The 25,886-nt window shown below is 48.7% G+C and overlaps 9 protein-coding genes across 9 annotated transcripts; 6 read left to right on the top strand and 3 right to left on the bottom strand.

Annotated features, from left to right (window-relative positions):
• Positions 1-247: 247 nt before the first annotated feature.
• Positions 248-1,637, bottom strand: N7462_008867 (epoxide hydrolase family protein; the record flags this gene model as incomplete). Its single annotated transcript, XM_057080581.1, has 4 exons — positions 248-349; positions 407-689; positions 740-929; positions 986-1,637. 4 exons carry the CDS (start codon positions 1,635-1,637, stop codon positions 248-250), a joined length of 1,227 nt encoding a protein of 408 aa, XP_056930909.1.
• A 766-nt stretch (positions 1,638-2,403) lies between these two features.
• On the top strand, positions 2,404-4,769 carry N7462_008866 (uncharacterized protein; the record flags this gene model as incomplete). The annotated part of the gene is made up of 2 exons (XM_057080580.1): positions 2,404-2,850; positions 2,934-4,769. The coding sequence occupies 2 exons, from the start codon at positions 2,404-2,406 to the stop codon at positions 4,767-4,769; spliced, it is 2,283 nt and encodes a 760-aa protein (XP_056930908.1).
• A 140-nt stretch (positions 4,770-4,909) lies between these two features.
• N7462_008865 (NADPH-dependent FMN reductase) lies at positions 4,910-5,590 on the bottom strand (the record flags this gene model as incomplete). Its single annotated transcript, XM_057080579.1, has 1 exon — positions 4,910-5,590. One exon carries the CDS (start codon positions 5,588-5,590, stop codon positions 4,910-4,912), a length of 681 nt encoding a protein of 226 aa, XP_056930907.1.
• A 1,097-nt stretch (positions 5,591-6,687) lies between these two features.
• N7462_008864 (uncharacterized protein) lies at positions 6,688-8,305 on the top strand (the record flags this gene model as incomplete). The annotated part of the gene is made up of 2 exons (XM_057080578.1): positions 6,688-6,741; positions 6,812-8,305. The coding sequence occupies 2 exons, from the start codon at positions 6,688-6,690 to the stop codon at positions 8,303-8,305; spliced, it is 1,548 nt and encodes a 515-aa protein (XP_056930906.1).
• Positions 8,306-9,208: 903 nt separating this feature from the next.
• On the top strand, positions 9,209-11,034 carry N7462_008863 (uncharacterized protein; the record flags this gene model as incomplete). The annotated part of the gene is made up of 7 exons (XM_057080577.1): positions 9,209-9,335; positions 9,657-9,834; positions 10,015-10,148; positions 10,284-10,436; positions 10,514-10,714; positions 10,786-10,911; positions 10,985-11,034. The coding sequence occupies 7 exons, from the start codon at positions 9,209-9,211 to the stop codon at positions 11,032-11,034; spliced, it is 969 nt and encodes a 322-aa protein (XP_056930905.1).
• Positions 11,035-11,451: 417 nt separating this feature from the next.
• Positions 11,452-11,934, top strand: N7462_008862 (uncharacterized protein; the record flags this gene model as incomplete). The annotated part of the gene is made up of 1 exon (XM_057080576.1): positions 11,452-11,934. The coding sequence occupies one exon, from the start codon at positions 11,452-11,454 to the stop codon at positions 11,932-11,934; it is 483 nt and encodes a 160-aa protein (XP_056930904.1).
• A 124-nt stretch (positions 11,935-12,058) lies between these two features.
• N7462_008861 (phosphate transporter) lies at positions 12,059-14,200 on the top strand (the record flags this gene model as incomplete). Its single annotated transcript, XM_057080575.1, has 5 exons — positions 12,059-12,121; positions 12,234-12,341; positions 12,447-12,778; positions 12,845-13,752; positions 13,806-14,200. 5 exons carry the CDS (start codon positions 12,059-12,061, stop codon positions 14,198-14,200), a joined length of 1,806 nt encoding a protein of 601 aa, XP_056930903.1.
• Positions 14,201-14,687: 487 nt separating this feature from the next.
• On the top strand, positions 14,688-17,212 carry N7462_008860 (Zn(II)2Cys6 transcription factor; the record flags this gene model as incomplete). Its single annotated transcript, XM_057080574.1, has 3 exons — positions 14,688-15,275; positions 15,334-17,034; positions 17,108-17,212. The coding sequence occupies 3 exons, from the start codon at positions 14,688-14,690 to the stop codon at positions 17,210-17,212; spliced, it is 2,394 nt and encodes a 797-aa protein (XP_056930902.1).
• Positions 17,213-17,539: 327 nt separating this feature from the next.
• Positions 17,540-25,343, bottom strand: N7462_008859 (uncharacterized protein; the record flags this gene model as incomplete). Its single annotated transcript, XM_057080573.1, has 6 exons — positions 17,540-18,004; positions 18,064-18,149; positions 18,250-18,618; positions 18,666-24,448; positions 24,769-24,928; positions 25,079-25,343. The coding sequence occupies 6 exons, from the start codon at positions 25,341-25,343 to the stop codon at positions 17,540-17,542; spliced, it is 7,128 nt and encodes a 2,375-aa protein (XP_056930901.1).
• Between the last annotated feature and the right edge of the window lie 543 nt (positions 25,344-25,886).

Raw genomic sequence — 25,886 nt, 5'->3', positions numbered from 1 at the left:
ACATGGACCGGCTGCCGATGCCGGGGGCCAACTTTTATTGGGTGTGCTTTTCCCTTAGGACGGAAACCCCTGTAGTGGGTCCCGTACGAGATTCTCGGATGAAGTTCTAATTTGTCAATATTCTGTAAGTGGAGCTTTAAAGTGGAGTAACGAAATATGCACATAAGTGATCAAGTTGCCATGGACTAATAAACTGCTGTAGCTTTGACCGAAGACTTTTCCAGAGTTAGACCTAAAGAACCATGACCTATGTATATCGGCTCGCAAATGACCCGCTCATTCCTCCGATGAATGTCTCTACGTCCTCCAAAAGTGCTTCTGGTTGCTCAATGCTAGCAAAATGGCCTCCCTAATCACATCAATCAGCAATCCGGAGCAGTTTACCACGGGGTTCAAAACCACTTACTTTGATGTGACGATTGAAGAAGGCCAAATTAGGATAAGTCTTTCGAGCCCAAGGCTCGGGCAGAATGGTTAGATCATATGGAAAAACCGAATATCCAAGAGGTTTCTCCAACGATGTCGGATGAGGTAGGTCGTTCCCGAGAAAGTACTCTTTCACGAGCGTCGCATGGTATAAACTTCGAGGAAACGTGTTCGTAAACCAATAAAAGCTGACCATGCTCAAAATGGTATCGAGAGGGAATAGCTGCCGAGGATCAGTCCACTCCATAAGCTTCTCACCAACCCTAAAGATCTGTTAGATAGGTCGGATTTAGATGCATGTGGTCAGACATACCAAGCCAGTAGAGCTAGCGGACTGGATGAAATAACTAGTCCAACAGTTGCAGGGCGAGTTCCATGCTCAAGGGCATACGCCAAGCCAGTTTTGCGCCAACTTTCTGTTCGTTTAAGAAGATGCAAATCTTCAGGGCCCAGAGTATCGAGAGAAGGGACAGCTTGTCCCCCATTCAGCAAAAGCATGTTGACTATCCTCATTTAGACCTCCTTCAAGTTGGGATTGTTCCGAAGTATGTATACGTACGGTGAAATGCTTTGCATTCCTTGAACCGAATGGACATAATGCGTGCAAGCAAGCTACCAAGATCACCGCCTTGCGCAACATAGCCTTCACCAAAGCCAAGATCGACCATCAACTGATTCATGATACGAGCGGATCGCTCCAGAGTCATTTCAACTTTTTGGTTCCGAGTGCTGGAAAGACCATAGTCGGGTAGAGAAGGCACGATAATATGATACGGCAAGGTGTCGGGCGTATACTTTTCGACCAGTAATTCCATCATCGGCAAGAAGTCAGTGAACGAGGATGGGTAGCCATGCATGAAGATAATGGGAATGGCATCCTCTTTTGCCGAAAAGAGAGCAGCAAAATGAATTTCAGACTCGCCGATCTCGTGATCTTGGATAAGGGTTTTGAAGTTTGGGAATTTGTTGATATATTCCTCATGCTTGCGCCAGTCGAAAGTGGTCAGCCATGCCTCCTTTGCATCGATCAGCCACTGGCGAGATACTCCGAATTCAGCATCTCCATGTTGATTCCACCAGGTTGCAGGTCCGATCTTTGAAAGTTCCAACAGCTTTTTGAATTCAACTATGTCTTCTTCAGGGACTTGAAAATTGAAAGATACTGGCTTGTTTAATACTTTCTTGGGAATGAAATCGAATTTATTGGCCATGGTGATGTATGGTAGAAAAAAGAGGTTCGAGTAATGTTTAAATTGAATTCTGAAAAAAAGAAGATTTGAAGTGATTAGTTAGGTGGACTTGGGCATTGGATTTGATCAATTTATATTCGAACACGTCTAGCAAATCGACTTAAGTTCGTCCTCCGAGATTGCGGTCAAGTTTAAGGACTCGAATATTCTAAGCGCTATACTGGAATTTCCCACATTTCTTGGCTATCCGCTTCCATAATAATGCTCTCCCCTTCTATCATTAAGTATATTCAAGTAATTATGGCTTTTAATAGCCAAAGATGCCCCCCACTCATCTGTGAGTAATAAGTAAGAATCCAACTTGAACTGCCGAAATCACCACAATTGGCTTCACCGAGCCAGAATCTGATCTGAAATTTAACAGGCGGCTCGTTAATGCTCTCAAAAAATAAAAGCAAAAGCAAAAGCATAAGCGACGACACAAAAGAACTGAGTCAATTAATCATTATTATCATTACTTAAGGCCCTGCCTCGTTGCCCCCGGGTGCGGTCAGCTGACCCTGCGTTCGTCCACCGACATTCCGGACGAAGCACACCAAGTTATACGATTCACGCCCAAGCCTCGAATTTCTGCGAGGCAAAGTACCACATCAATGTATCCTTTCCCGTCATTTCATCCAAGTTTCGTCTTTGGAAGTCAGCTGCTCTTGCATTTAACCATCTTGGTGCATGTTCCAGCCCCGAGCGTTCAAGTCGTCGCGTCACGTGAGCAATATTAGGAGATACCATGGCCTCTCACTCCCAGTCCAGCCCTCGGCTAAGGTGCTCGGTCGATCCTGTTGCGACCGATAACACGTCATCTATGAAGCGAAGAAAGATCCGTAAGGGAACACGCAGCTGCTGGGAATGCAGGCAGCGAAAGATGAAATGCATATTTAACCAGCCGACGGATACTATATGCATCCGCTGTCGTCGGCGTGGTGTGAATTGTGTCAGCCAAGAGTATCCAGAAGAAATCACATCTTCTCTCGACCGAAGCTTACAGATGGGGGATCGCATGGAAAAGGTTGAAAGATTAATCGAGCAGCTATTGAACCGGGATTCCGCGAACCAGTATGTCTCTCGCACGAGCGAAGCAAATGAACACAATCAGGCATTATACGATGAAACTCTCGCTTCCAAATCGGCCAATTTTAATTCTTCATTGACAGAGGCTTTATTCAAGCCTTCAACGGTATGCACCATGCACCGAAGATCGAAAAACAGGACAACCACTTGTTTTTTCTGGTGGGAATCGCTGCTAAACCCTCAATCTAGAAGCCTGAAACATCTGAGTTTGAAATAATTGACAGCAATTGTGAAGTTTCGAAGGCTGAAAATGTTCGAACTTCATTTATCAGCTCAAAAAAATACGAGAAGCTGTCCCGCGTTCTGCACGCGGTCTTGCCACCAGGAGAGGATATCAGTTCAATTGTCAAGGCGTGCGGCAATACATCTTCGTTGTTCTATCAGATGCAAATCGTACCTTACAATGACCTTGACACAACCAGGTCACTTGAGAGCATATTTGAGCGGCCAGGCGCCAATTTCCACCCGGTTCTCATAGCGAAGTATATGCTCAATACCGCGACAGCCTTGCAGCATCTTCACCCTGACTTTGATAAAGACATGGCGGGACTGTCAGAGCCACCCCGCGAGATGATGAGAAGACTAGCTGGAGTAGCTATCAATGTTGTGACGACAAATGATGACCTTGTCAACTGCATTGAAGGTCTAGAGTGCATGCTGCTGGAGAGCTGGTATCACACCAATGGTGGAAATCTACGGAAGGGATTGGTCACGATCCGGAGAGCCATGACTATTGCACAATTGATGGGCTTCCACCGACCAGGGAGGGCGCAGTGCAAGTCCGTACATCGACAGACAAAAGCCTACCCTGAGTTCATTTGGTTTCGAATCAATTCCCTCGAGCGATACCTCTGTTTAATGCTAGGTCTCCCGCAAACCACGCTCGATCACAGCATGGCTTCCGAGGCAGCTCTATCGCGTGATACAGCTATGGGACGTCTTGAACGTATTCACTGCGTGATCACATCACGACTTCTTGAGCGCAATCAATCAAACCCAGATTTACAGAACTTCCATCTTACACAGGAACTGGACGGTGAATTGCAAAAAGCATCCAGATTTTTGACAGATAAATGGTGGCTTGCCCCAAACTTGGCCACAGTGGCTAGTCAACCAGCAGCGCTATTCTGGGATATGCGACGCCTTTTTCACCATTTGTTCCACTACAACCTCCTCATACAACTTCATTTGCCATATATGCTCCATGCTTCGGCATCGGGACAAAAGTACGACTATTCAGAGATCACATGTGTCAATTCAGCGCGTGAAATACTCTCGCGCTTTGTCATGTTCCATAGCTTCAACCGCATTGCCTTCAGTTGTCGCACTGTTGACTTTTTTGGCTTGATGGCGGCCATGACACTTTTAATTGCGCATGTACAGGGACACCAAGGTTGCCGACAAAACCCTGCAATGGTGACGGCTAATGCATTGGCTCATCAAAGACCGAGTGATCGCGGCCTGATAGAGAATGTGCAGGAGATTATGCTTGAAGTAAGTCGGCTAGGACTGGACACTATGAGTGTTCAGATATCGAGCATTCTTCAACGGTTGATGGCTATCGAGGCCGCAGCTGCAGACCTGTCTGTGCGTCACGCGGAGAGTGCACGGGATACTATCGCCGGGGAGGATCTATATTCTGCAAGCATCAACGACACTGTTGGGCTATCAATTCCTTACTTTGGTGTCATTGGCATTACTCAAAATGGTATCATCTTTGAGAATGCACCTGAAAATCGGCCAGCGGCAGTAGATTCCGCAAACCCATGCGAGCCTCCTACACAAGTTGAGTCTGCGAACTATCGCGACATCGGTACACTCGGAGTCTCGGAATCTGATATGCTCAAATATGGTAACCTACGGCAATACGACCAAAATTCTCAGTTGGCCTCTGGCGAGAATGACGGGATAATCCAGGATACTGATATAGCCTTCTTTGACGCTTTGATGCGAGGCATTGGCAATGACGAAGACGACAGCATAGACTGGCTTGCTTGGCTAAACGATTTCTCTGGCTCCAAGTGACCATGGTGGAATACGAGCATTGCGCAACTTGACTATTTCCCATCTGCGAACTGCCTTGGCTCTATTTGGCTTGGGCTACAATCATACCCACACTATCTAAACTCATCACATTCGATCGTCGAACGCCCTCTCTCGCTCAATCACTCCTTATCTAGCTCACACACGAGCTCCATCCCCAAATTCCTCATCATTCCCTGGACCCCGGCGTCCTTCCACCCCTCCAGATCTCTTGCATCAAGCTCCACCTTTTCCTCCTCCTCAGACACCCCACCCACCGGCAAGCCCGTATGTCGAACTACCAGTCCCGGCGCAGTCTCCACCACCCGCATCCGCAGGCCCTTCAGCACGCTCCGCAAATGGTCCGCTGCTTTCTGGCCTCCGTGAGAGCCGTACGTCACGATCCCCGCCGGCTTGTTCTTCCACTCGTGGTATAAGTAATCGAGCGCGTTCTTCAGGCTGGCAGGGATGCTCCAGTTGTACTGTGGCGTGACGAAGATGAACGCGTCGTATCCGCGTACGACGGTGGACCAGGCCTGTGTATGCGCCTTGGTATAGTGCGGTGTGGGGTCGTCAGCAGGCAGCGTGGCCGGGATGACGGTTTCGTCGTACAGTGGGAGGGCTTGTTTAGAGAGATCGAGCATGGAGAATACTATGTGGCGTGGATTGGTATCTATGGTGACTGGATCTCCTGGCATAGAGGGCTTGTTCGTGGGAATTGTTGGGTCAGATGTCAGTACGTCATAGACAAATTGGGTGATCGTGGGGTTCAGGCGTGGGAGGCGCGTGCTGCTGGTGACGATGGCGACGCGCTTGGGCGGCATGGTTTGCGGCGATAGTACGAGAATTGAAGAAAGTGGAATTGTTAATATTTGCGATGAAGGGTCATGGCTTCGGAATGGTGGTTCATCTCGCTTGGTTATCGCGATGTCCGCGAATCCGGGGAGGGAAGCTTGAGTGGGTCTGCAGAACGGGGCATGTCGCATTCGGGACCGACGACTACAATTCCCCTCGTTCGGATTTTATGAATGACATCGCTTTAATATAAAGCTTGCGTTCATGAAGATAAAACCTGTTTGACCGACGATCAGACTCACGGAGCAGTGAGATGATCGGATCCACCGGTCGGGCAACATCTTGTGTATAGGTCAGACTACCCACGAAAGGAGGACGTATCATTTCCAGACCAGCTCAGTGATCGAACAGTTGTGTCGGCAAGAGAATACATTCTGTCATCTATTCTTGGATCTCTTTCTAGTCTCAAAAGGTCCCAGTGATGCCAAACTCATCCGATCGCCGGGTGCTTGACTCTAGCCCACTCATTTTTCAAAGCATCAAAAGGCTCGTCCTCCCGAACGAACGGAACAAATGCAATCTATTCTCATATATCAATCGATATTCCTAATGCTAAGCTCCTTAATGCGGACTGTCACGCGACAGCAATATCCGGTCACCGAGAAGCCCATAGCAGAATAATTCATTCGCTTCGGTGCATTTCAACTAATCAGAAAGAGCCGATTAGGAAACGATCGTGTTGAATACATCCGACGGCAGTGGATAGGAAGTAATGTCGCAGCCACGATTGGACAGCGTTAGCCGACGGGTGCAGAAGCCTGAGCACAGATCCACGATCTGCGGGTGGGATAAAGTGCCATCACTATGGCCACCGATTCTGCGTCTTGCCATCCATCAATAACAGCTCAGTTTCGTCTTCTTCGTTTATTTCTTCGGCGTGCGAGACGGATAATCGGCTCTGGGGCAGTCGGATAATATGCAACCTGATTGCGGGATTGCATGGTTATGCAAATCCTGCCGTACCGAAACGGATATGGGTGCTCTATAAAGAGAGGCGATGAATCGAAACGACATAGCGCAAGCTTCTTTCTTGATCTTCTTCGTTGTCTGATATGACTATCGAGAAATGGCGGGGTTGCATGGACTGACTATTTATCACTGGCTGGGAGGGATTGTATTCGTAAGAAGGCTGCAGATGCTTTAGCACAATTTCCCATACCTGGCCAAAGAAACTAACCTGGGAGTTACAGGCTTGGGCTCTTCAGTGTATATACCGACTGACGTTCCATAAACTCAGTCATTTCCCCGGACCACGCATCGCAGCGTGCTCGTCCTGGTACTTCTTATACTGGATTTACCTCGGTCGTTTTCCCGAGCAGTGCGAACGACTTTTCAAACTTTATAACACTGATGTGCTGCGAGTTGCCCCTAATCAGCTCGTGTTCCGTGATCCACAGGCACTGAAAGATGTGGTTGGCCGGAACGACGTCTACCGCGGAGACTTTGCGCTGCGGGTGATCGGCTTCACGGGCAAGAATGTCAGCAACATTCGAGATCCGGTGGCCCATCGCCGGAAGAGACGACTCATGAATCCGGGCTTCTCCAGCACTGCCCTTGCTCGGCAGGAACCGCGCATTATCATGCCGCTGGTGGACAAGCTTGTCCGTAGAGTCACCGAGAAAGAGGGCCAGCCGTTCAATATCTCGGATTACTTCGACTGTGCTACCTCCGACATTATTGGAAAGCTTTCATTCGGGGCCGATTTCCAAATGCTCGATCGTGTCGACGACCACCCCTTCTTGCACGTCCTGCCCAATGCCCTGCGCATGTCAGTCATCGCGCAATGTATCCCCGAGGTCTACCGCTTCCTATCCTGGGTCTTCCAGGTCGGGCCCTCATTCCTCATTCCGAAGGCCTTTCGAGGCGTCGCTGATTTCGCCGCTAAACATACTCGGGAACGAGCGGCTAGGCAACAATCCGGTCGCCAGACGGAGCACGACGACATCATGAGTATTATTATCAACGGGACCGAGAAAATGCAGGCACAGGACCCGAGCCTAGCCACCGACTCGCACGAACTCCTTGGCGAAGCAACTACCCTGGTCACCGGCGGCGGAGACACAGTTGCCACGGCGCTGACGGTGACCATGTGGAACCTTGGGCGACACGCAGATATTTACCAGGAGCTTACGGGGCAGCTGCGCGCCCGGTTCGCGCGATATGAGGACATTGACTCCAAAACAGTCTCGGTCCAGGTGCCCCTGGTGGATGCGGTGCTGAACGAGTCCATGCGTCTCAACCCCGTTCTCCCAGGGCCCATGTGGCGTCGGACTGACCATCCCATTCCGGTCTGTGGGTACGCGGTCCCTGGAGGCACGGAGGTGGGCGTGATGCGGCTGTCGGTCTTCCAGCATCCAGACGCCTTCCATCGCGCGGCAGAGTTTCTCCCAGCCCGCTGGCTCCAAGACCTTGGCGATAACCTGGATGCCTTCCAGCCATTTGGGATTGGTCCGCGCACGTGTATTGGCAGGTCGATTGCGATGGTGGAGATGCGCTTGATCCTGGCGCGATTGCTGTGGACATTTGACTGGGAGCTCGTCACACAAGAATACAACAACCCGGAATATGTAGTTTTGTATCGGGCTCCACTCTGGATGAAAGCAAGCAAGGCAGGCACGCGGCAGTCAATTCATCCTCTCGAATGCTGGGAACCCCCGAGAGACAGCGTTCCCAAGGGAGGATAGCGCACCGCGGAAGGCAAGGCGAGCAGAACGCAGGTCTACGGAGTATACTGGATAATGCACGGCTAGAATATGGGGATGACATAAAGCGCCTTGGGAGGGGTTTGGGGGAGGGGTTCAATGGATGTAAAAGCTCTCTGAATCGATCCTACTACACCACTGTGCGATTATGGAGATTAAAGCACCCCATACCGATGAACATGATAGGTGCGATAGGGGAGGAAGGGAGGGGGGGGGAGGAGAGGTGGGGGATGAAGCACAAGTATCCCATACATGCATAGAGGTCAACAACGTGGAATCCTATCAGGGCTAGTCGGTTCGTCCACATGGGCCTTTTCTATGGTTAGAGTATCCTTTCGTACTTTGGACAGCTAGCGAGGGTTCTTTTCCTCCCAGGCCTGATCGGTGGACGACGCGAATCCGCCCCTGCAGATGGGTCGGAAGCTATGACCATGCCGGTCGATCGGCACCATCTTCCAGACCCGTTCGATGGATGATGTTCGAGAGTTTTTCGAGAACCGTTGCTCGGGGACATTCCGGAAGGAGGGACCGGGGAGGGGGATGAATTGGCTTTTTCCACCTTATAAGAGTTGATCGGGGATCCATGGGAACTATAAACCCAGAAGTCGGAGCAAATAGGGAGGAGAAATAGTGGAACGACCGTTCGAGGCAGGGCATTTTGATTGCTCTCATTTCCGGGCGTGTCAGTTCTTTGGGGAGGGGAACAGCGAAAAAGGATATACTCCGTGTGTACTGGGGAGTTAGGGTAGATCGTATCGACGTGCGGTGGAATCTAGACAGTCTATGCGAGCAATGCCTCTCTGGCCGACAGGACCGAGAATGCATGTATAAGCAGAGGTCGGGACAAGACCACCAAACAGCCCCAAGCCCCAAGCCCCAAGCCACATGGAAAGGACAGCGGCGGTGGGTCTTTGGGACGCGGTGCTGGCCAGCCATTTGGGCACGTTCGGCGGCGGCGGCTCCACAGGCCTTGACGGAAATCCGGCGCCAGCAGCGCAGCAGCTGCGACTCGGTCACCAGCCCTGGGGGATTCCGAAATAGAGAGTGACAGACTGTCTACATTGGATCCATTGGCCCCCCTCCCCCTCCCCTCCCTCTATGTTGCTCGAAATTGGCGCTTATTACGGACGCCTCATATATTCATTTCCGTCCCAGACCATCAGACAGGAATGTTACCATAGAATCATGTCCTGGGTCCCGTCGGCCGATCTCTGGAGATCCGCCCTCCCCAATCGCCCCTCTCCGCCTGTGTGCGACGGCTATTAAAGTATCATCGGGGGCCCCCCCCGCGAAGACCGCGGCCATGAGCCACCTTGTCTCGCCAGACTACCAGGAGTGGGCAAGCACGTCGTCGCGCCGTCAAAGCACGGTCTCAACCTCCACCGTGTCGTCCGCCTCCACCAGTATCCTCTTCCAGAGCCCCGGGACCTCCCCGGGTCGAGCTCACGGAAACAGTCATGGCAACTGTACGATGAGGTGATTCGACTCGAGCTGACTCCCTCTATGACCATGTATGTCTTGACTCGTTCCAATATTGCCATATGCCGCAAAAGCAGACCACGAAGGAGAGAGAGAGAGAGAGAGAAATTTCACAAAAACAAAAGAGAACCCGACCCCGAAAACAGCAGGGACGAGGCCGTCAAACTGAACCAGAACTAATTCGGAATCGCCCTTGGGCGGTTTGTCTCTAGTTCCTTTGTGAAAAATGGTCAACTCTTCAAACTCCGCTATACCTATATCGATCTATGTAAAGATACCACGGGGGCCCTGAAATGCCTTGAGCTTGGAGGAGGTTTCGGGCAACAGGCACCGTTTGTGCACGCTTGTGAGTCAAATCAGTTACCTCTTGTGGCCCGCTCGACGGAACCCTCCAGATATCGAGGCCCCAAGTCAAGCAGAGAACAGAACAGAAAAAGCGGAAAATGATTCATTAGAGCCTGACACTGACGCTTTGTCCCAGTTCATAATACCAAACTCCCAGTCCCGCATCTCGAACACCCCAAAGAATCCGACGACTATCCTCTGCGCGTGTCCTTCCTGGAGCATCAAACCGTCCAAACGGCCCAGGTGGTTTTCATGACCCAACTGTCCTATAAATTCGAGAATTGGGATGGTGCGTATCGCTACGATTACCGTCCTTTTTGTGAAGACTCCTATGCTGATGAAATGTATATTCTGATCTGACTATAGATTGCGTTCGGTTCCAAGAGCTCCTGCTGGGGTCCAAACTGACCTTCATCGGCGGCATGGCTGAGGCGAAATCCAAAGGGCGTGGTGAGGAGTGCATCAGCCAGAATATTCGAATACTCCGGGGCCACAATAACAAACGCGTCCTACTCTACTTTGCAAACTCACAGCGTGGTCCGCTCAAGCGCTACGTTTCGATTCCCCGTGAGTCCTCCGTGATCCTCCACGGGTGCCGAAGCCTCCTTTTTTTTTTTTTCTTTACTAAAGCCTCGCAGTGAACTGCATCGCGAGTGTCAAACCACCCAAAAAGGCGGGGCGGCCGATGACCATCGAGTTGAATCCCAACTTTGAGATCTTATCACAGATGCGAAACCTCCAGATCACCTTTCTTGATGACAATGGTCCGTGCTCCTTGGGGGGGGAGGGAAGAGGAAATGGCAGTGACATCCGAGGCCCTCGCTAACAGTGTCTTAGATTGCAAGGAATTCTGCCAGCTGCTGTCAACGGACCTTACGATTGGATGACGACGAATAGATTAAATTCCGGGATCTTGTACTTGGTACCTTTTTTTTTTACTTTTTCTCTTAGGGTCCTCTTTTCATTTCCCTTTCTTTTCTGTTTTTTTTTTTTTTTTTTTGTTTTTTTTGTTCCCTTATTACTATTGCATGGCGGAGTTCTTCGGAGTCGGATTTACCGTGTGATACCATAATCTTATACCAATTGGAGAACCAGGATAATGATTCGTCGTGGCGTGAGTCCTTGTGTGTGGTGTAGATTGATATGTAGCCATGAAAGCGAGCGGATGCTACCCGTTTCGAGATATGATCACCGTTGAGTTCGACTCGTGCGATCCAATCCGGGGAATATGCTCTGGCTCGACGGATGATTGTCGACAATATGTATGAGATATTTGGGCTTTTGCATGCTCTCATTCGTGAAAGATGTCAAGGGCAGTCACGGCCGGTGCTGCGAGGACGCGGGTGTTCCCAACCCGGAAGGCGGCGTGGTTGGAAAAGTATCGCCCAGTCGGAGGTGGAGACGCGAGAGCGATTCAAGCACCGCGAGGCCCGCACGTGGAGGCACAACGGGCGCTTAGTGGCTCGATGGGTCGGGGCGAGTGGGGTGATCCCCCGGCGCTTGGGCTCCACTCGCCCCGAACAATCGAGGCCTCCAGACCTTCCCCCGAAAGCCCGCCAAGCGACCGTCCGTTTACCCTGGACCACCCCTCTCTCTCTCTCTCTCTCTCTATGCTCGATAATACGCGTTCCAACGAGCCACAAACTTTGTCGGCCCGCACTAATCCCGGACTGACGCTACTGCGGGCAGGGTTCTTGGGCAGGTCAATGGCGAGGCTCAACGTGCCGGGCTCATTGGCCCCACGCGGTGCTGCCGCTCGTGGCCGGCTCGTGGTGGGCGTGGAGTGATCTGGGAAGCAGAAGCGGAGTCAGACCAGATCGGACGTCCAATCTCCTGAACCTCTCTTCCTTATTACCTCGCCAGCTCCGTCATGAAACATCTGTGAGGACGCACTCCAGCGGAACCGCGATCATGGGCAGGTTTCACGCCCGATTATACAAGACTGACCGTGCGCGGGATTTCGATCATGAACAGGTGAGTGATGCGAGATTTGTCAGGCCGGATGACAAGATGGAGGTGGACAGGTGGACAGGTGGACAGGTGGAAGAGAGGAAATGCAGACCTCTAATCCGATGCTCTCGACTAGGATCGATATGTGCGCATGCGACAGATATACGAGACCATCGACCGGCAAGGCTATCAATGGATTGTTGTGCTGGTTGCTGGTCTGGGCTTCTTCCTGGATGGATACACAGTGCGTTGTCTCCCCCCCCCCCCCCCCCCCCCCACCTTCCCCCAGGTCGGCATTCGAGGATATCGTGACGATGCAGAAAGGGCAACTGCTGACACACTAGAGTAGCTCTTTGCCAGTAACATGGCCATCCCTATGATTTCTTACGTCTACTGGCGAGAAGATACGTCCTCGCTCCGACTGACCTGCATCAACATCGCAACGCTGGCGGGCACACTGTTTGGACAGGTGATCTTCGGGTTTCTGGCCGACAAAAACGGGCGAAAGAAGATGTATGGCGTCGAGCTGGTGCTTTTGATCACGGCCACGCTCGGCGTTGTGATGTCGTCGAAGGGCGAGGATGGGAGTATGAATGTCTATGCCTGGCTGATCTGGTGGAGAATCTGTGTCGGCATCGGTGTGGGAGCAGACTATCCGCTGTCCGCAGTCATCACCTCTGAGTATGTTCCTTATATACCGAGAGACCTCGTGCGAAAGGGAATCTCCCGAGCTGACAAGTTATGCAGGTTTGCCCCAACCAAGCATCGTGCCCGAATGATGGCCAGTGTCTTCTTTATGCAACCCCTGGGTCAAATTGCCGGAAATCTGGTCTCACTGATTGTAGTTGCTGTGGCTCGCAGTAAGGACACGGACGACCTGACCCGGAGCGTTGATAGCATGTGGCGCTGGGTCCTTGGAATCGGTGTTATCCCTGGCGCCATCGCAACTCTATTCCGATTTGCTATTCCCGAGAGCCCACGTTATTTGGTGGAGATCGAGGATGATCCCGTCACGGCGGAGTTCGATGCGACCACCCTGTTCAATGACCCGGTTATGACCCCCGAATTCGAGCAGACCAGCTTCATAGGTGGAGCTGGAAGTAACATACAGCTTCCCCAAATATCATCACTCGCCAGTGATTCCATTGACGACGATGATGAGTACAGCCGTCTACCTCCGGCGACTCTCAACTCGCACTGGCGCCTTGCGCGCACTGACATTATCCGATATTTCTGGACCGAAGGAAATTGGCGCACTCTGGCCGGTACTTCCATTGCCTGGCTCCTCCTTGATTTTGGGTACTATGGTATCGGTCTTTCAAGCCCGCAATTTCTCGCAAAGACATGGGGTGATCTCCACCTCAGTCATTCAGCGCCCAATTGGCAGACGGATGATCGACCCGGCGCCAGCGTCTACCAGCAGCTTTTCAACACCTCCGTCCACGGCCTGGTGATTCTCAACATCGGCAGCTTCGTCGGTGGTCTGCTATTCATTCTTTTTTCGCATCGCATTGACCGTGTCGCTCTCCAAAAGTACATGTTTCTTGCTTTATCCGTTCTCTTCATCACTCTCGGCAGCTTGTTCGTCAATCTTTACTCCGGTCCCCCGGTCGTCGTGACTCTTTATGTCATCGGCCAGGTGATATTCAACTTTGGTATGTGCTCACTGATCATCCTGGGAAATAATAAGTATAATAACATCTAGCAGGCCCCAACGCTACAACTTACATGATCCCTGCCGAGCTATTTCCTACTCGTTACCGTGGTACCTGCCACGGCCTCAGCGCCGGGGCAGGTAAGCTCGGTTCTATTCTCGTTCAAATATTTTCCACATACTACCGCTTTGGCAGCAGCCCTGGTACCACTTCAACGCGGCGTCACGGCATTGTCTTGTTCGTCTTTAGCGCCTGCATGATTCTCGGAGCCGTCGTAACCCATTTCTGGATTCCGCCCTTACAACAGAAGAAGGGACGAAATCTCATCTGGGGCGGCAAGCCTTACACCCTTGAGACCCTGGCACTGGGTCGCATGGGCCGTAAGAGCCGCGAGGCGGATCTTCGGAAGCGGGCTTCCAGAGCGCGAGCCATGTCCTTCAGTGGCTAACGCATGCCCATCTTTTTTCTCTATTTTCTCGTTCTATATATATACCTATATATATTGTTTCTTTTCTGTCTCGTGTACATATTTGGTGTTCTATGGAATGTGGCTTCCACTGGCTTGGCTCGGGGTAAGGGAAAATGGTGCTAGGTTTAGGGCCCCGGATATATAGATTCTGGTTTTGCGTGGAAATACTCAAAGATATCCCATATTTCAATTTATCCCCATGACTTGAATCCAAATACGCTAAGAAAATCTCTTAATTAATTTATAAAAAAGCATCTGTTATCTCACTCTTGTCCAGATTATTCACATTTCTAACTTCTAAGGGTGGCAATATCGCTCCCGCATGATACCGAATATGCCGATAAAACCCCGGATTTGCCGGAATTCCGCGGCACCAACAACAAATCGCCTGTAAGGCTGCGTAAAAGAATCACGACCTCCTGAACATCAACATTTCCAGATTTCACATCTTTGCAGCGTGTCGAAGATGGATGACAATGCAAATTACCAGTCCCCCCCGCCGCGGAAACGCCGGCGACCAGCTCTGTCGTGCGAACAATGTCGTCGCCGAAAAGTCCGATGTGACCGAGAAATGCCGTGCGGACCCTGCACCAAAGCCCTCGACTCGTTGAGCTGCTCATATGTCCATGAAGGTAAAGCTGCTTTGGATTCCCGACTTGAGGTATCAAGGATCAGCGAGGAGCACTCGTCGTCGCGATCTGGAATATATGAGGCGACTGCGCGTACCGGAGAGTCTAGCAATGAACTCCGTTTCGCACAGCTGGAGAGCAGCATAAGAGCACTACATGATCGGGTGTCGAAACTGGAGAATCCTGATCAATCTAATAATGTTTCGGAAGATGCGTTGCCGGACAATGTAAATTCTGGCTTATCTCGCAGCCTTGGGGACCTGGAGAACCGCATCGCCGAGTTAGAACAACGGCGAGTGGCCAGTCCATTGGGACGTTCGGATCAGCCGAGAACTACGATCCCGCCTTTGGCTCCGCGATTGACACGCTCGGGAGAGAGAATGAAACTATTTGGCACAACTCATTGGGCACGAGCTTTTAAGCAGGTATCTCATGCATTGAAACAAGAGTAACCCCGGTATTCAGGCACTAATATTGAACAAGTTTCGTCTTTTACGCCAAGTGCGTGGCACAGCAAGCTTCACCGATAGCAGCAAGAATGAAATTAGTCGAGTACTGGGAGAGATCATTGGATTGAGACGAATTATCAAAGGTCGGCAAGCGCCTCCGCTCGCAGATCCAGCCCCGGGTCTTCTGAATGATTTGCCCAAGAGGGAATTGTGCGATGAGCTCGTCCAGCATTATCTGCGTACACTGGGGTTGATTTACCGGATTATGCATTTTCCATCTTTCTATCAAGAATATGAACGTTTCTGGGAGCAGCCTCGCTCCGCATCGACAGCCTTTGTCATGAAGCTTCTCCTCATTCTCGCCATTGGGTCTATCTTTCATGATGAACCAGGACCCTCGAGTCACCCACATGTACCTGTTCGACGTTGGATTTATGCAGTGCAATGGTGGCTGACAGGGCCTTTTGCGAAAGAATTAGGAAGTCTTGAGAGTTTACAGGTCCACTGCCTGCTACTTCTCTGCCGCCAGGCGCATGCCATCGACAAAGAGACAAACTGGATGGCTGCAGGCACGCTATTGAGACAAGCCGTGCATCAAGGTCTGCATCGAGATCCGCGGCATTTCCCAACCGTCTCACCGTTCGATGCGGAGATGAGACGGCGGATTTGGGCTACAGTGTTGGAAATCAATGTTCAATTCTCAATCGATGCGGCAATGCCTCCATTTCTGACTCCAGAGGATTATGATACGCGCCCACCTGCTAACTTGGAAGATAATGACTTTCAGCCCAATACGAGCGATATGCCCCCTTCGCAGCCCAAGGACTTGTACACTACATCATCTCTTCAAACTCTGCTTCTGCAGTCTTTGCCCACCCGCTTGCGCATCGCCCGGGTCATCAACGAGTGCACGAATGAGCAGTCATATGAGGCTGCTCTCAAGCTGGGCAGCGAGCTCTCGGCGTTATGCCAAGAGGTGAATGTCAGATTTCACAATTTTATGCCTCAAACTGATGAAAATGCATTCAAACCTACTCAATTTCACCTTCGACTCGTGGAGTCTATACTCCGGCGCTTCTTGCTCAACCTGTACCGGCCTTTCGCGATACAAGCCACTCATGATCCACGCTTCTACCTTTCTCGAAAACTTAGCCTTGACTCCGCTCTTATCATGGCTTCGTTTGCTGACGGAGTCGACCCGTCCTTAGAAGCTGACCTAGGGCCGTATCAAGACTATAAACGCCTTTCATTTTCAGGCGCGGGGGTTTTCAAAGGGCCCCTCTCTCTAGACGTCATCATGGTAATTAGTCTAGAGCTTGTAACCCAAATAGAGGAAGAAGCCGCCATCCAACCCCCAGGCTCGGATTCATTACCCCGAGGTGTACTAGGACAAATCGCGGAAGCAGCTCGTGCTCCACTAGTTAATAGCCTGGAGCGCATTCAGGCGAGTACTTACGAAGGTTTGGTGGCAGGGATACCTAGTGTTAAGCGATACGGTCTTCTTGCTGGCATACTCGCCCAGGTCCGCAGTCTGCCCCGCGGAGAGGAAGTTCAATATTCGAATATCCGAAAGGCGCTTCTAGATAGCATGCGAACCTGTCAGACGCTCCTTCAAAAACACGTATCGAATGGGAGTTGGATGTCCGCGGAAGGAATGCCCCTCACGCCTGCTGTCGCGGCGAGCGGGTTTACCCCCGAAAGTGGGATCGGCTCGAGTCTGGATTCCGAGTATATTGTGAGTGGAATATTTGTCCAGAAAACTGAGCTAGCACTGCAATTTTCACGGTATTGACTTCCCTTGTTTCTAGATTCCAAACTTAGGCTTCGAGGGCTGGGACTTCTGGGATTTTCCATCTTCGATAACTGGTGAGGAGTTTGAAACTTCACCATTGGCCCAGGTCATCTTTAAGTAAACTAGTGCCATAATTGATATTATTCACTATTATTCCGCGCACACTAGTGTCCCGCACCCAGAATTATGTAGATACAACGCAACGCTAGGTCGGCTCCGATATATGGTGTATGAATGCGCCACCGCAAAGGCCATTTGGGCCATCCTTTGAGTCCAACTCATTTACCATGGAATAATCCTATGCCCGCAAGAAAACTGCGCCTATGTAGCCATTGCGCCATCAGGAAGGCTGCATTAGTTTGATAGATCTTCATAGACTGATTGATTGATTTAGGCCTCGTGATTGTCAACAACGCTGCAATATGATCCGTAGCGAACATGCATGCCATTAAACATGCTCGAAAAGCCAGTGGTATCCCGCATTAACTGCTTCCAAAGCGCCTTCAAGATGATCCTTGAAGAAATCAAAAAGATGATCTGCCCCTTCCAGTTTGAAAAGTCCCGACGCAATATTTCGCTCTAGAAGAGCTTGGCATGCCTTTTCGCTTTGCTCAACAGGAATAAGATCATCGGCAGTACCGTGGACAAAATATGTTGGGGAGCGATAAGTGCCGTTGATGATCTGGGCGAACGGGCTAATAGCTTCAATCCGATCCGAACTTGGTTGAGGAAGACTGTAGTATGTTTTTTGATCTTCTTGTCGAACGTCGCGTTTTGTTGGAAGTCCGTTGACAAGAACAGGAGCAGTCTGACACTTCCAGTTCATATGCAAGACAAACCGCCAGCGGGGATCAGATAAAACCATCGCCCCTGCGGGCGCATGCAGGTTGGATTCAGGGAAATAGGACGTGATCTGAAATTTGAGCACGGGTAAGTTTCTTAAAGTAGAAAAAAAAATCATGATGTTCTTACTGGTTCTTCGAGTACACCTTCTAGTAAGTCATAGTCTACATCAGGAGGCGATAAGGAGACATCTGGATATATAGGCTTTCGCCACCCTTTAGGATGTCAGTGACAGGAACCTTTAGATCGACGGTACAACAGAACCAAGGAATGTGGAATCCATGGGAAGGTTATATCCTTGGGAGAAAAACTCACAATCATCTTGATAGTCAGTAGGGGGGTAGAACGCAAGAATAGCTGTAGGTGCTGGAAGCCCGCGCTGGACACTTGTGAATCCGATAGTCATTGCTAAATGCGCGCCGGTGGACCAGCCGACGATCCCGACTCTGCCACCGTCAATCTGAAGACCAGGGCAGTTAAATTCAATGTTGGGAAGTTCAGAAATTGCCCAGCTGTAGGAGTCTCCAACATCCGTCATAGGCCCGTCAAGGATATTAAGCTCCGGGCAAAATCTATAATCCACGGCAACTGGGACGAATCCCCCTTGAATTAAATGTCTTAAGTGTTTGAGGTTGACATTGCGGCGTGTAAACATCACATGGCCGCCGCCATGCACCATGAGACCTTAACTCAGTCAGTGGATATGGTTCCCGAGCAATTCTTGAACATACCTATTTTCCATTTTCCTTCTGCCCCATCGGTCGGGTAGTATACGTCCGCAAACAAGACGTTTCTCTGGATACGTTTGAAAACAACAATCTCCTTCGAAATTCCTGGTGGACTATTCGGTCTTGCTGGAATATAAGTCTGGTCATCCGGACTTTGTAAAAAGCCAACAATGACCCTCAATGTGCGACTCTCCTCCGTGTTTCCGCCCGTCCATGTGACATGCTTGAAGCCTCCATTCTTCATATTTTTCTCCCAAAACCATTCGTCGGCCAGAACATGTCTACGGCCATCTTCGAAAAGCCACCAGCCATCCAGAACGCCAAATACCAGATCAAACCAGCTCAAATTTTTGGTAAATTCAACTAGACATGCAAACCCATCAGTTCTCAGCATGCGTCTGAGATTGGTAGCAGACTTGGAAAGCCTTTTCGTTGCGTGGACACAATTCGTAGACAAAACAACGTGAAAGTGGTTGTCAAATTTTTCGCCTGGCTCATTCTCAATGTCAAGAACGACAAACTCCATATTGTTGTGGAAAGAAGAAAACTTCTTTCTGGCAGCCGCTACAAGAGAAGCTGACAGGTCACTAAAGGTGTAGTGAAATGGTATGTTGAGACTAGACAACAGATCGAGGATATGTTTAGTCGTTGCACCTGTTCCGCCACCAACCTCGAGAATTTGAAACACAGAATGGTCCTGAGGATCTGGAATAGACCTACGAAATACCCTCATCAAGAATTCTCCGAGTATTTTGGAGACAGCTTCGTACATTGGTCCGTTGGTATAGACCTCTTCTAATAGCAGCTTGTTTTGTGGGTTTCCGAAAAGGAGCATGAGAGGATTGACTTTTTCTTGTAAACACTCTCCAAGTTTTGATCCGACAACTTGTAGTAATCTAAACTCGGATACATGTTGCGGAAAGTCCTTGCAGAGTATTTCAAATAGTGATGAGGATGACTGGGGGTCAATAGGAATGTCGGATCTGACAAGCTCCGTTTTGTCCATTGCGATTATTGACTCGTTCTTCAATATTTGTGTCAAATGTGCAATCAATTTTTCGTGTCTTGAACTATGCTGGAGTTGTGGCAATCTTTCTCCTGGTTTCAAGTGTCTCAAATGCCAACCAAGTGTTGAAAATGCCTCGATAATATATGCAATGACCAATTTGTGTTGGCGCGGATAAACGAGTTTCCAGAAGTTCGAGAAATTGGTCCTCTTTGCAAAGCTATCAAATTCTGTCTTTATTTCCTCAAAACACTCTTGTGCTCCACGAATCGAAGCCGTTTTTGCTGTGGATCGATCTGACGAATTTGATGGAGGTGTCAATGCTGGATTTCCTTCAGACAATGACTCAAAGAAAAGGCCTGATGATGAATTTGACAATGAATCTTCTCCTTTATCATCAAGTTTGGCTGCAAGGTAATCCACGATTGCACGGACATCTCGGAGTGACTGATATTCAACTGTTGGTATTTGAATGGCAAATTGCTGACAGATTTCATTGTTCACCTCAGTTGTCATGAGTGAATCTATTCCTAACTCATCGAATGTCGATTTCAAGAGAATCCCGTCAGTGGATATATCAGTAACTCGACTAAGGAGTTCTCGAACTTTTATGAAGACATCTGAGCGAGATGACAAGGGCTTAGAGGTGGTCTGGGATACTGGCATTGACGACCCGATAGTCTCCTTTTTTCCAGAGAAGGGAGGAATCTTTGCCACTCCATCTTCAGAAATGAATTGTTTATCTGGCGTTGAATCTTGATCATTATTGAGCTTGTCTTCCCCTCCAGGAGTCGTATGATTCACGTTGACGAGTGCCTTCCTCAAAGATTTCAAAGCAACACTAGTGAAAGTGGCGCCCAAAACGACAGCCACAATTCTTCTGCTAGCATTATCGAATGCAAATATGTCATATACACCTTGGTTGTCTTCATGTTGAGAAATTGGTGCATATAATAGCCAAGAATTCTGGTTTTCGTCTGGTTCGAGAAACGTAGAAGCCAACAGGACTTTCTCAATCTTTGTGCAGACATAAACTGCATCTTCTCGCTTTGGACAAAGAAGATTCCAGAAAATACCTGCGAGTTGCACAAAATTATCCAAGCGTAAAGTTATTTGAAATGCTTCTTTTCCTGGATCCAATTGTTTCTGCGGAAGACAAATGTTTCCAACAACCTCCGTGACATTGCTAACAACACTTCGGACTCCTCGGTATGAATCCGAATATGTAACAATACTTGAAAAAAGGCGATATATCAATGAACCTTGCATCATATCAGAATTTTCATTTTTCTGATTAGCCAGAACGTCCTCGTACTTGAGTATCCTCTCGTATCGCCGCATTTCACTTGTGACATTATTGCCGTCGGCCAGAAGCGATACTCCATTGGCATGAAGCTGTGTCAGGCCTTGCTCACTAGCGGTTGTTTTCACCTGGAATTTCCACTGAAATTCGTTCGTTGCATGCAAATTGACAATAATCTTGCCATCAACCTTTAGGCCCAAGGGGACATGAATATTCAGGTCTTGCACTGTGGTCACAGTGTAACCAAGCTTGAGTTTCGGCATCAACAGTTTCAAACAAAGACAAACAATCTCAATATAGAGTGACGCTGGGCACAATGGCTGACCTAAAACGGCATGGCCTTCCACATAAGAGCGATATTCGATGCTCTTGGGATCAACCCAAAAAGTCGCCTCTGACTGGCCGTCGAAAGTAATCAAGGACAGGAAAATCGGCTTTTGATTTGCAATGATAGACTCGCTGGCTTGATTTTTTGAGTCACCCTTCCAAGGTATCCAATGACGTGGCCTATCGAATTGGTAGGATGGCAAGTCGAACATCGAAAAGGATTGCGCTTTGAAATTTTTAAATGGCCAGAATCGGCACTTTAGACCTAGCCTCCAGAGGTTTGTCGTCGCATCCACTAGGCTGTCAAGGCTATTTGAACCTCTGAGCCGAAGGGATTGAAAGTGCTGCGCGGCACAGTCGGCAGGGTTGAACTGCCGACGGACAATGTTGACCACCGAACTGTCTGATCCTGCTTCCAGCCAGATACAAGGCCCTAGGCGCTCAAATATTCTTTTCACGGCTTGATCAAAGAAAACTGGTGATCGCGTGTGGCTAGCTATTTTCATTGGATCAACTCTTTCCCAGCTGTGGATTGCCGTACACATTTCCAATGGTATTGACTGATCGCAGAATTGGAGAGTTTCAGCCAATTTTGTCAATGCAGGAAGGAGTGACTCTGTGAATATCGAATGAAAGCCATGTGTCACACTGAGACGCTTGAATCTCAAATTCTCTTGCTCGAGAATGTTCTGCAAGATCTGGATATTTGATTCGGCGCCAACGATCACATAGCTTGTTGGTCCATTATAACATGCGATCTCAACTTCATCGCCACACATTTTCGTAACTGCTGCAATCAATGATTTGACTTTATTTAAGTCTGCTTCGATGGATATCATGGCTCCTCGTTCCGGGCCCCATTCTGTCTGCATGAGCCTAGCTCGGCCACATACCAATTTCAACCCATCCTCTAGAGTCAAAACTCCAGAAATACTCATAGCGGCAAGATGGCCAAGGCTATGACCGACAACACAGTCAATTTTGACACCACTATCGATCCACGATTTTGGACAAGAATACTGGTGACTGAATATCATGGATTGAAGCAGAACAATATCATCGACAGGTGTTGGCTCGAAGATTAAGGGGAAAAGACCAGGATATCCCAATGATTGCAGCGTCCTATCACAAGATATCAGATGATACCTGAATGAAGGACAACTATCATATAAATCTCGTGAGATGCCAACATAATCGCTGATTTGTCCCCCACATACCAGCACTAGAGGTCTGTTGTACTTCTCACTAAGGAAGATCTCAGCGGCCTGCTGTGGCGATGGATCGGATGAAATATCGGACAATAATGAAAAAAAATCATCTGGCTTGGATATTGATGAAACCAAGCGGTAAGGAAAGGAATAATTTTGTTGAAATGCCAATTTGAAAGATATCTGTAGCATGAAATGCTCCAAATCATTTTCAAGTTGGGCCCTCATGGTCAAAAGCTTTTTGCAAAATGCATGTAGAGAGGTTTTTGACTTGGCAGAGATAAATATCGGGTATTTATTCAAAGACTTAGTAATCTCCAACATTTTATCATTGTTCCAATCGGTTAAATCATTGAAGAAGTTCCGAACAACCATCACCGCATTACTGCCGGAAGCGCCATAATTGTTGATACAAGCTATGAGAACTTTCGGATCCCATGAATGAAGGCATTCCGGGATGTTAAGGTACGGCCCCAGCGTCCTTATTCTTGGACTCAGTTTGGTGAAGTTGGCTTGGGGTGGGATTTTGCGATGACGCATCATTAAAATTGTTTTTATCAGAGCTGCCACCCCAGATGCACCTTCAAGGTGGCCAATGTTGCCTTTTAGAGACGCGATATTTAATTTTGCTTTTCTGGGGGTTGAACCAAATACATTTCGTATGCTCTCAAATTCGATGGGATCGCCAACCGGTGTACCAGTACCATGTGCTTCGACGAATGAAACATCCTCGGGGTTTATACCGGAAATTTTGCAAATCCTTCGATAAAGAGATTGCTGCGAGAATGTCTCGGGAACAGTAATTGCTGTGCAATTGGCATTTTGGTTGATGCCAGATCCTAAGACCGTCCCGAGTATGCAATCCCCGTCCATGATAGCCGCAGATAGCTTTTTGAGAACCACAATGCCAATGCCTTCTCCGCGGCAATACCCATCAGCGCTGGTATCAAATGGCTTGGTCGCTCCAGTTTTACTGAGGAGTGACGCCGCACTGAGGTTTTGATAGAAATATGGGCTGGTATATATGCTCACTCCACCTGCCAAAGCCGCCGTGCATTCTCCCATCTTGATGGCATTGCACGCGGAGTGTATGGCAACTGCGGAGGATGAGCAAGCAGTGTCCAAAGTCAAAGAAGGTCCTTGAAGTCCAAAAAAGTGGCTTATCCTGCCACTCAAAAATGCTCTCAAAGTTCCCAGCGTCGAAAAGGCCGTCGCTGTATGGGATGCCACATTATCGTTATAGTCTGATGAACACACGCCAATATAACATCCGACATCTTGCAGATCTTGACTATCAGTCGCAACTCCAAAATAGCCAGCGTCTTCGAGGGCTTGATAGGCTACTTGAAGCAGCAGGCGTTGCTGCGGATCCATTGATTTTGCTTCGCGGGAGGACTTTCCGAAAAATTGATGGTCGAAAGCATCAACATCAGACACAAAGTTCCCCCAGTAGTCCAGAGATGGGGATCTCCTGATATTTGTCCTATCAAATCTTTCCAGCGGCATCTTATCCAACATTGAAGTTCCAGATGTCAAAATATCCCAGAACTCGGCTGGAGATTCTGCGCCTGGGAATTTACAGGCCATCCCGATTATAGCAACACCATCACTGATGTCCTGAGGCTTGTCGCTTGGGATTCTCTTTTTCATAGGGGACTCAAACAATGCAGTGGGTTTTTTCGACGCCAAATATTGCTCCACTTTTACACATTTGATTTTGTGCTTCTTAGCGAGTGCGCGAGAGAGAGAATCACCAAGCCCAATGACTAATGCCTGAATATTTGGGCTCATATCAGTATCAGACATCAGTGAGATTATCGTATCTTGCCAATTGACTGTCTTGGTTAAGATATCCTTAAAAATCATACTCCTTACTTGCTCCTTCTCCATAATTCCGCCGGTAGAATTTGATCGAATAGGGACCGCAGGGACCGCAGTTGAGCTGGCACATGAAAATTGCATGCTTCTTTTCATGTCACAGAATGCAATCAACTTTTCTAGGGCTCTTTGATGTCCTGGCCAATGAAAACGTCCACATAATCCAATAGGAATTGTGCCGATGCCTAGATCTGCTAATTTTTTCTCAATGAAAATAATCTCATGAGAAGGTGCTGTGATGTTCACATTTGTTGAATCTCGAATCGTGGATATATATGCCTACAATGAACTCGGTTAGACCAAAGCCTTATATTTAGACCAGGCTAAAATGAACAGTTACCTACTTGTGGAAATTGTTGCACAACCTCTAGAATCTTTACATACCCTTCCTCCGACTTCCAACGTACGGCAAGGGTGGTAAAGATTCCATCTTTATCATGGTTCTTGACCTCATCCAAGTCCACATAAGCCCCAATACAAAATGCTTGACGCATTGCAACGATTGCGTTCCCGATCAGATCATCCTCTCTCTCGGCATAGGTAACTGCAGCTGCACTTAAAAGTCCTGCGCAAAACCCCTGGATTCTGGTGGTCTTCGTCGTGGGTAATAGCTTTCTTTGGTCGTAACGAGTATCGAGAAATGCCAGATAGTTTGAAAAGTGATCAATCATTGTCATAGTCATCGTGTACATACACTTAGAGCCCTCCGCCGTATCAAAAAGCTTTCCATGCAAGATCCATTGTCGGAAGCTCTTGGCGCACTCATGCCCAGCCACAGCGTTGAGACAGGGATCATGTGAAACAAGTTCTTCCCATAAATTGTCTAAAGTCTGGATAGCCTCAATGAATCTTTTCAAAGAATCTCGGGCTATTATAGCCGAGCGAATATTGAAGAGATATTCCGGTGGAGGGAGACGGGTTTGTGGGCCAAAGAGGACCAAAGAGGGCTCGTCTTCCATCATGAGAAAAATGCCGTCGTTAACTTATAACCGACCTGAATGTTCTGATTAGAAATTTAAATCGTATGATAATTAGTCTGAAGTCACTTTCCTCAGAATTTATCATTCATATCATATGCTGCTCCTTGTTCAGAGGCATGCGACCATGAATCTCGGAACGTCCACTCCTCTCGGCCCCCAAATATAGATTACATCTATAATACATGCTATGAGAAGAGGTGGCCATTATCTCAATTAAACAACGCGTTATCAAATTTAGCCATGTTAAGTGAAACTTAGCAGGAAGATATGCAGTCAGCTTACAATCCCTACAGCAGGATTTGGACTATTCTTTCATCCAGTCATCGAATTGTCGTAGCTTTCGCTATCGGGGCTTTTTACCTGGAGGACCGATTACACTTTTCATAATACCTAAAAGGATGGCAGAACCGGAAATCCTTCCGGCGGCCCACAATCCGACAAGCTTTATAATACAATATAGAGCATAGTTATTGAAGTGTAATGCACCATGAAAGAAAATACAAGCCACAATAATGTGTTGAG

The sequence above is a fragment of the Penicillium macrosclerotiorum genome (genome assembly GCF_028827735.1).
Source record: "Penicillium macrosclerotiorum strain IBT 26536 chromosome Unknown utg000008l_segment0_segment0, whole genome shotgun sequence".
Lineage (NCBI taxonomy): Eukaryota > Fungi > Ascomycota > Eurotiomycetes > Eurotiales > Aspergillaceae > Penicillium > Penicillium macrosclerotiorum.
This window is presented reverse-complemented; position numbering and strand designations above follow the sequence as displayed.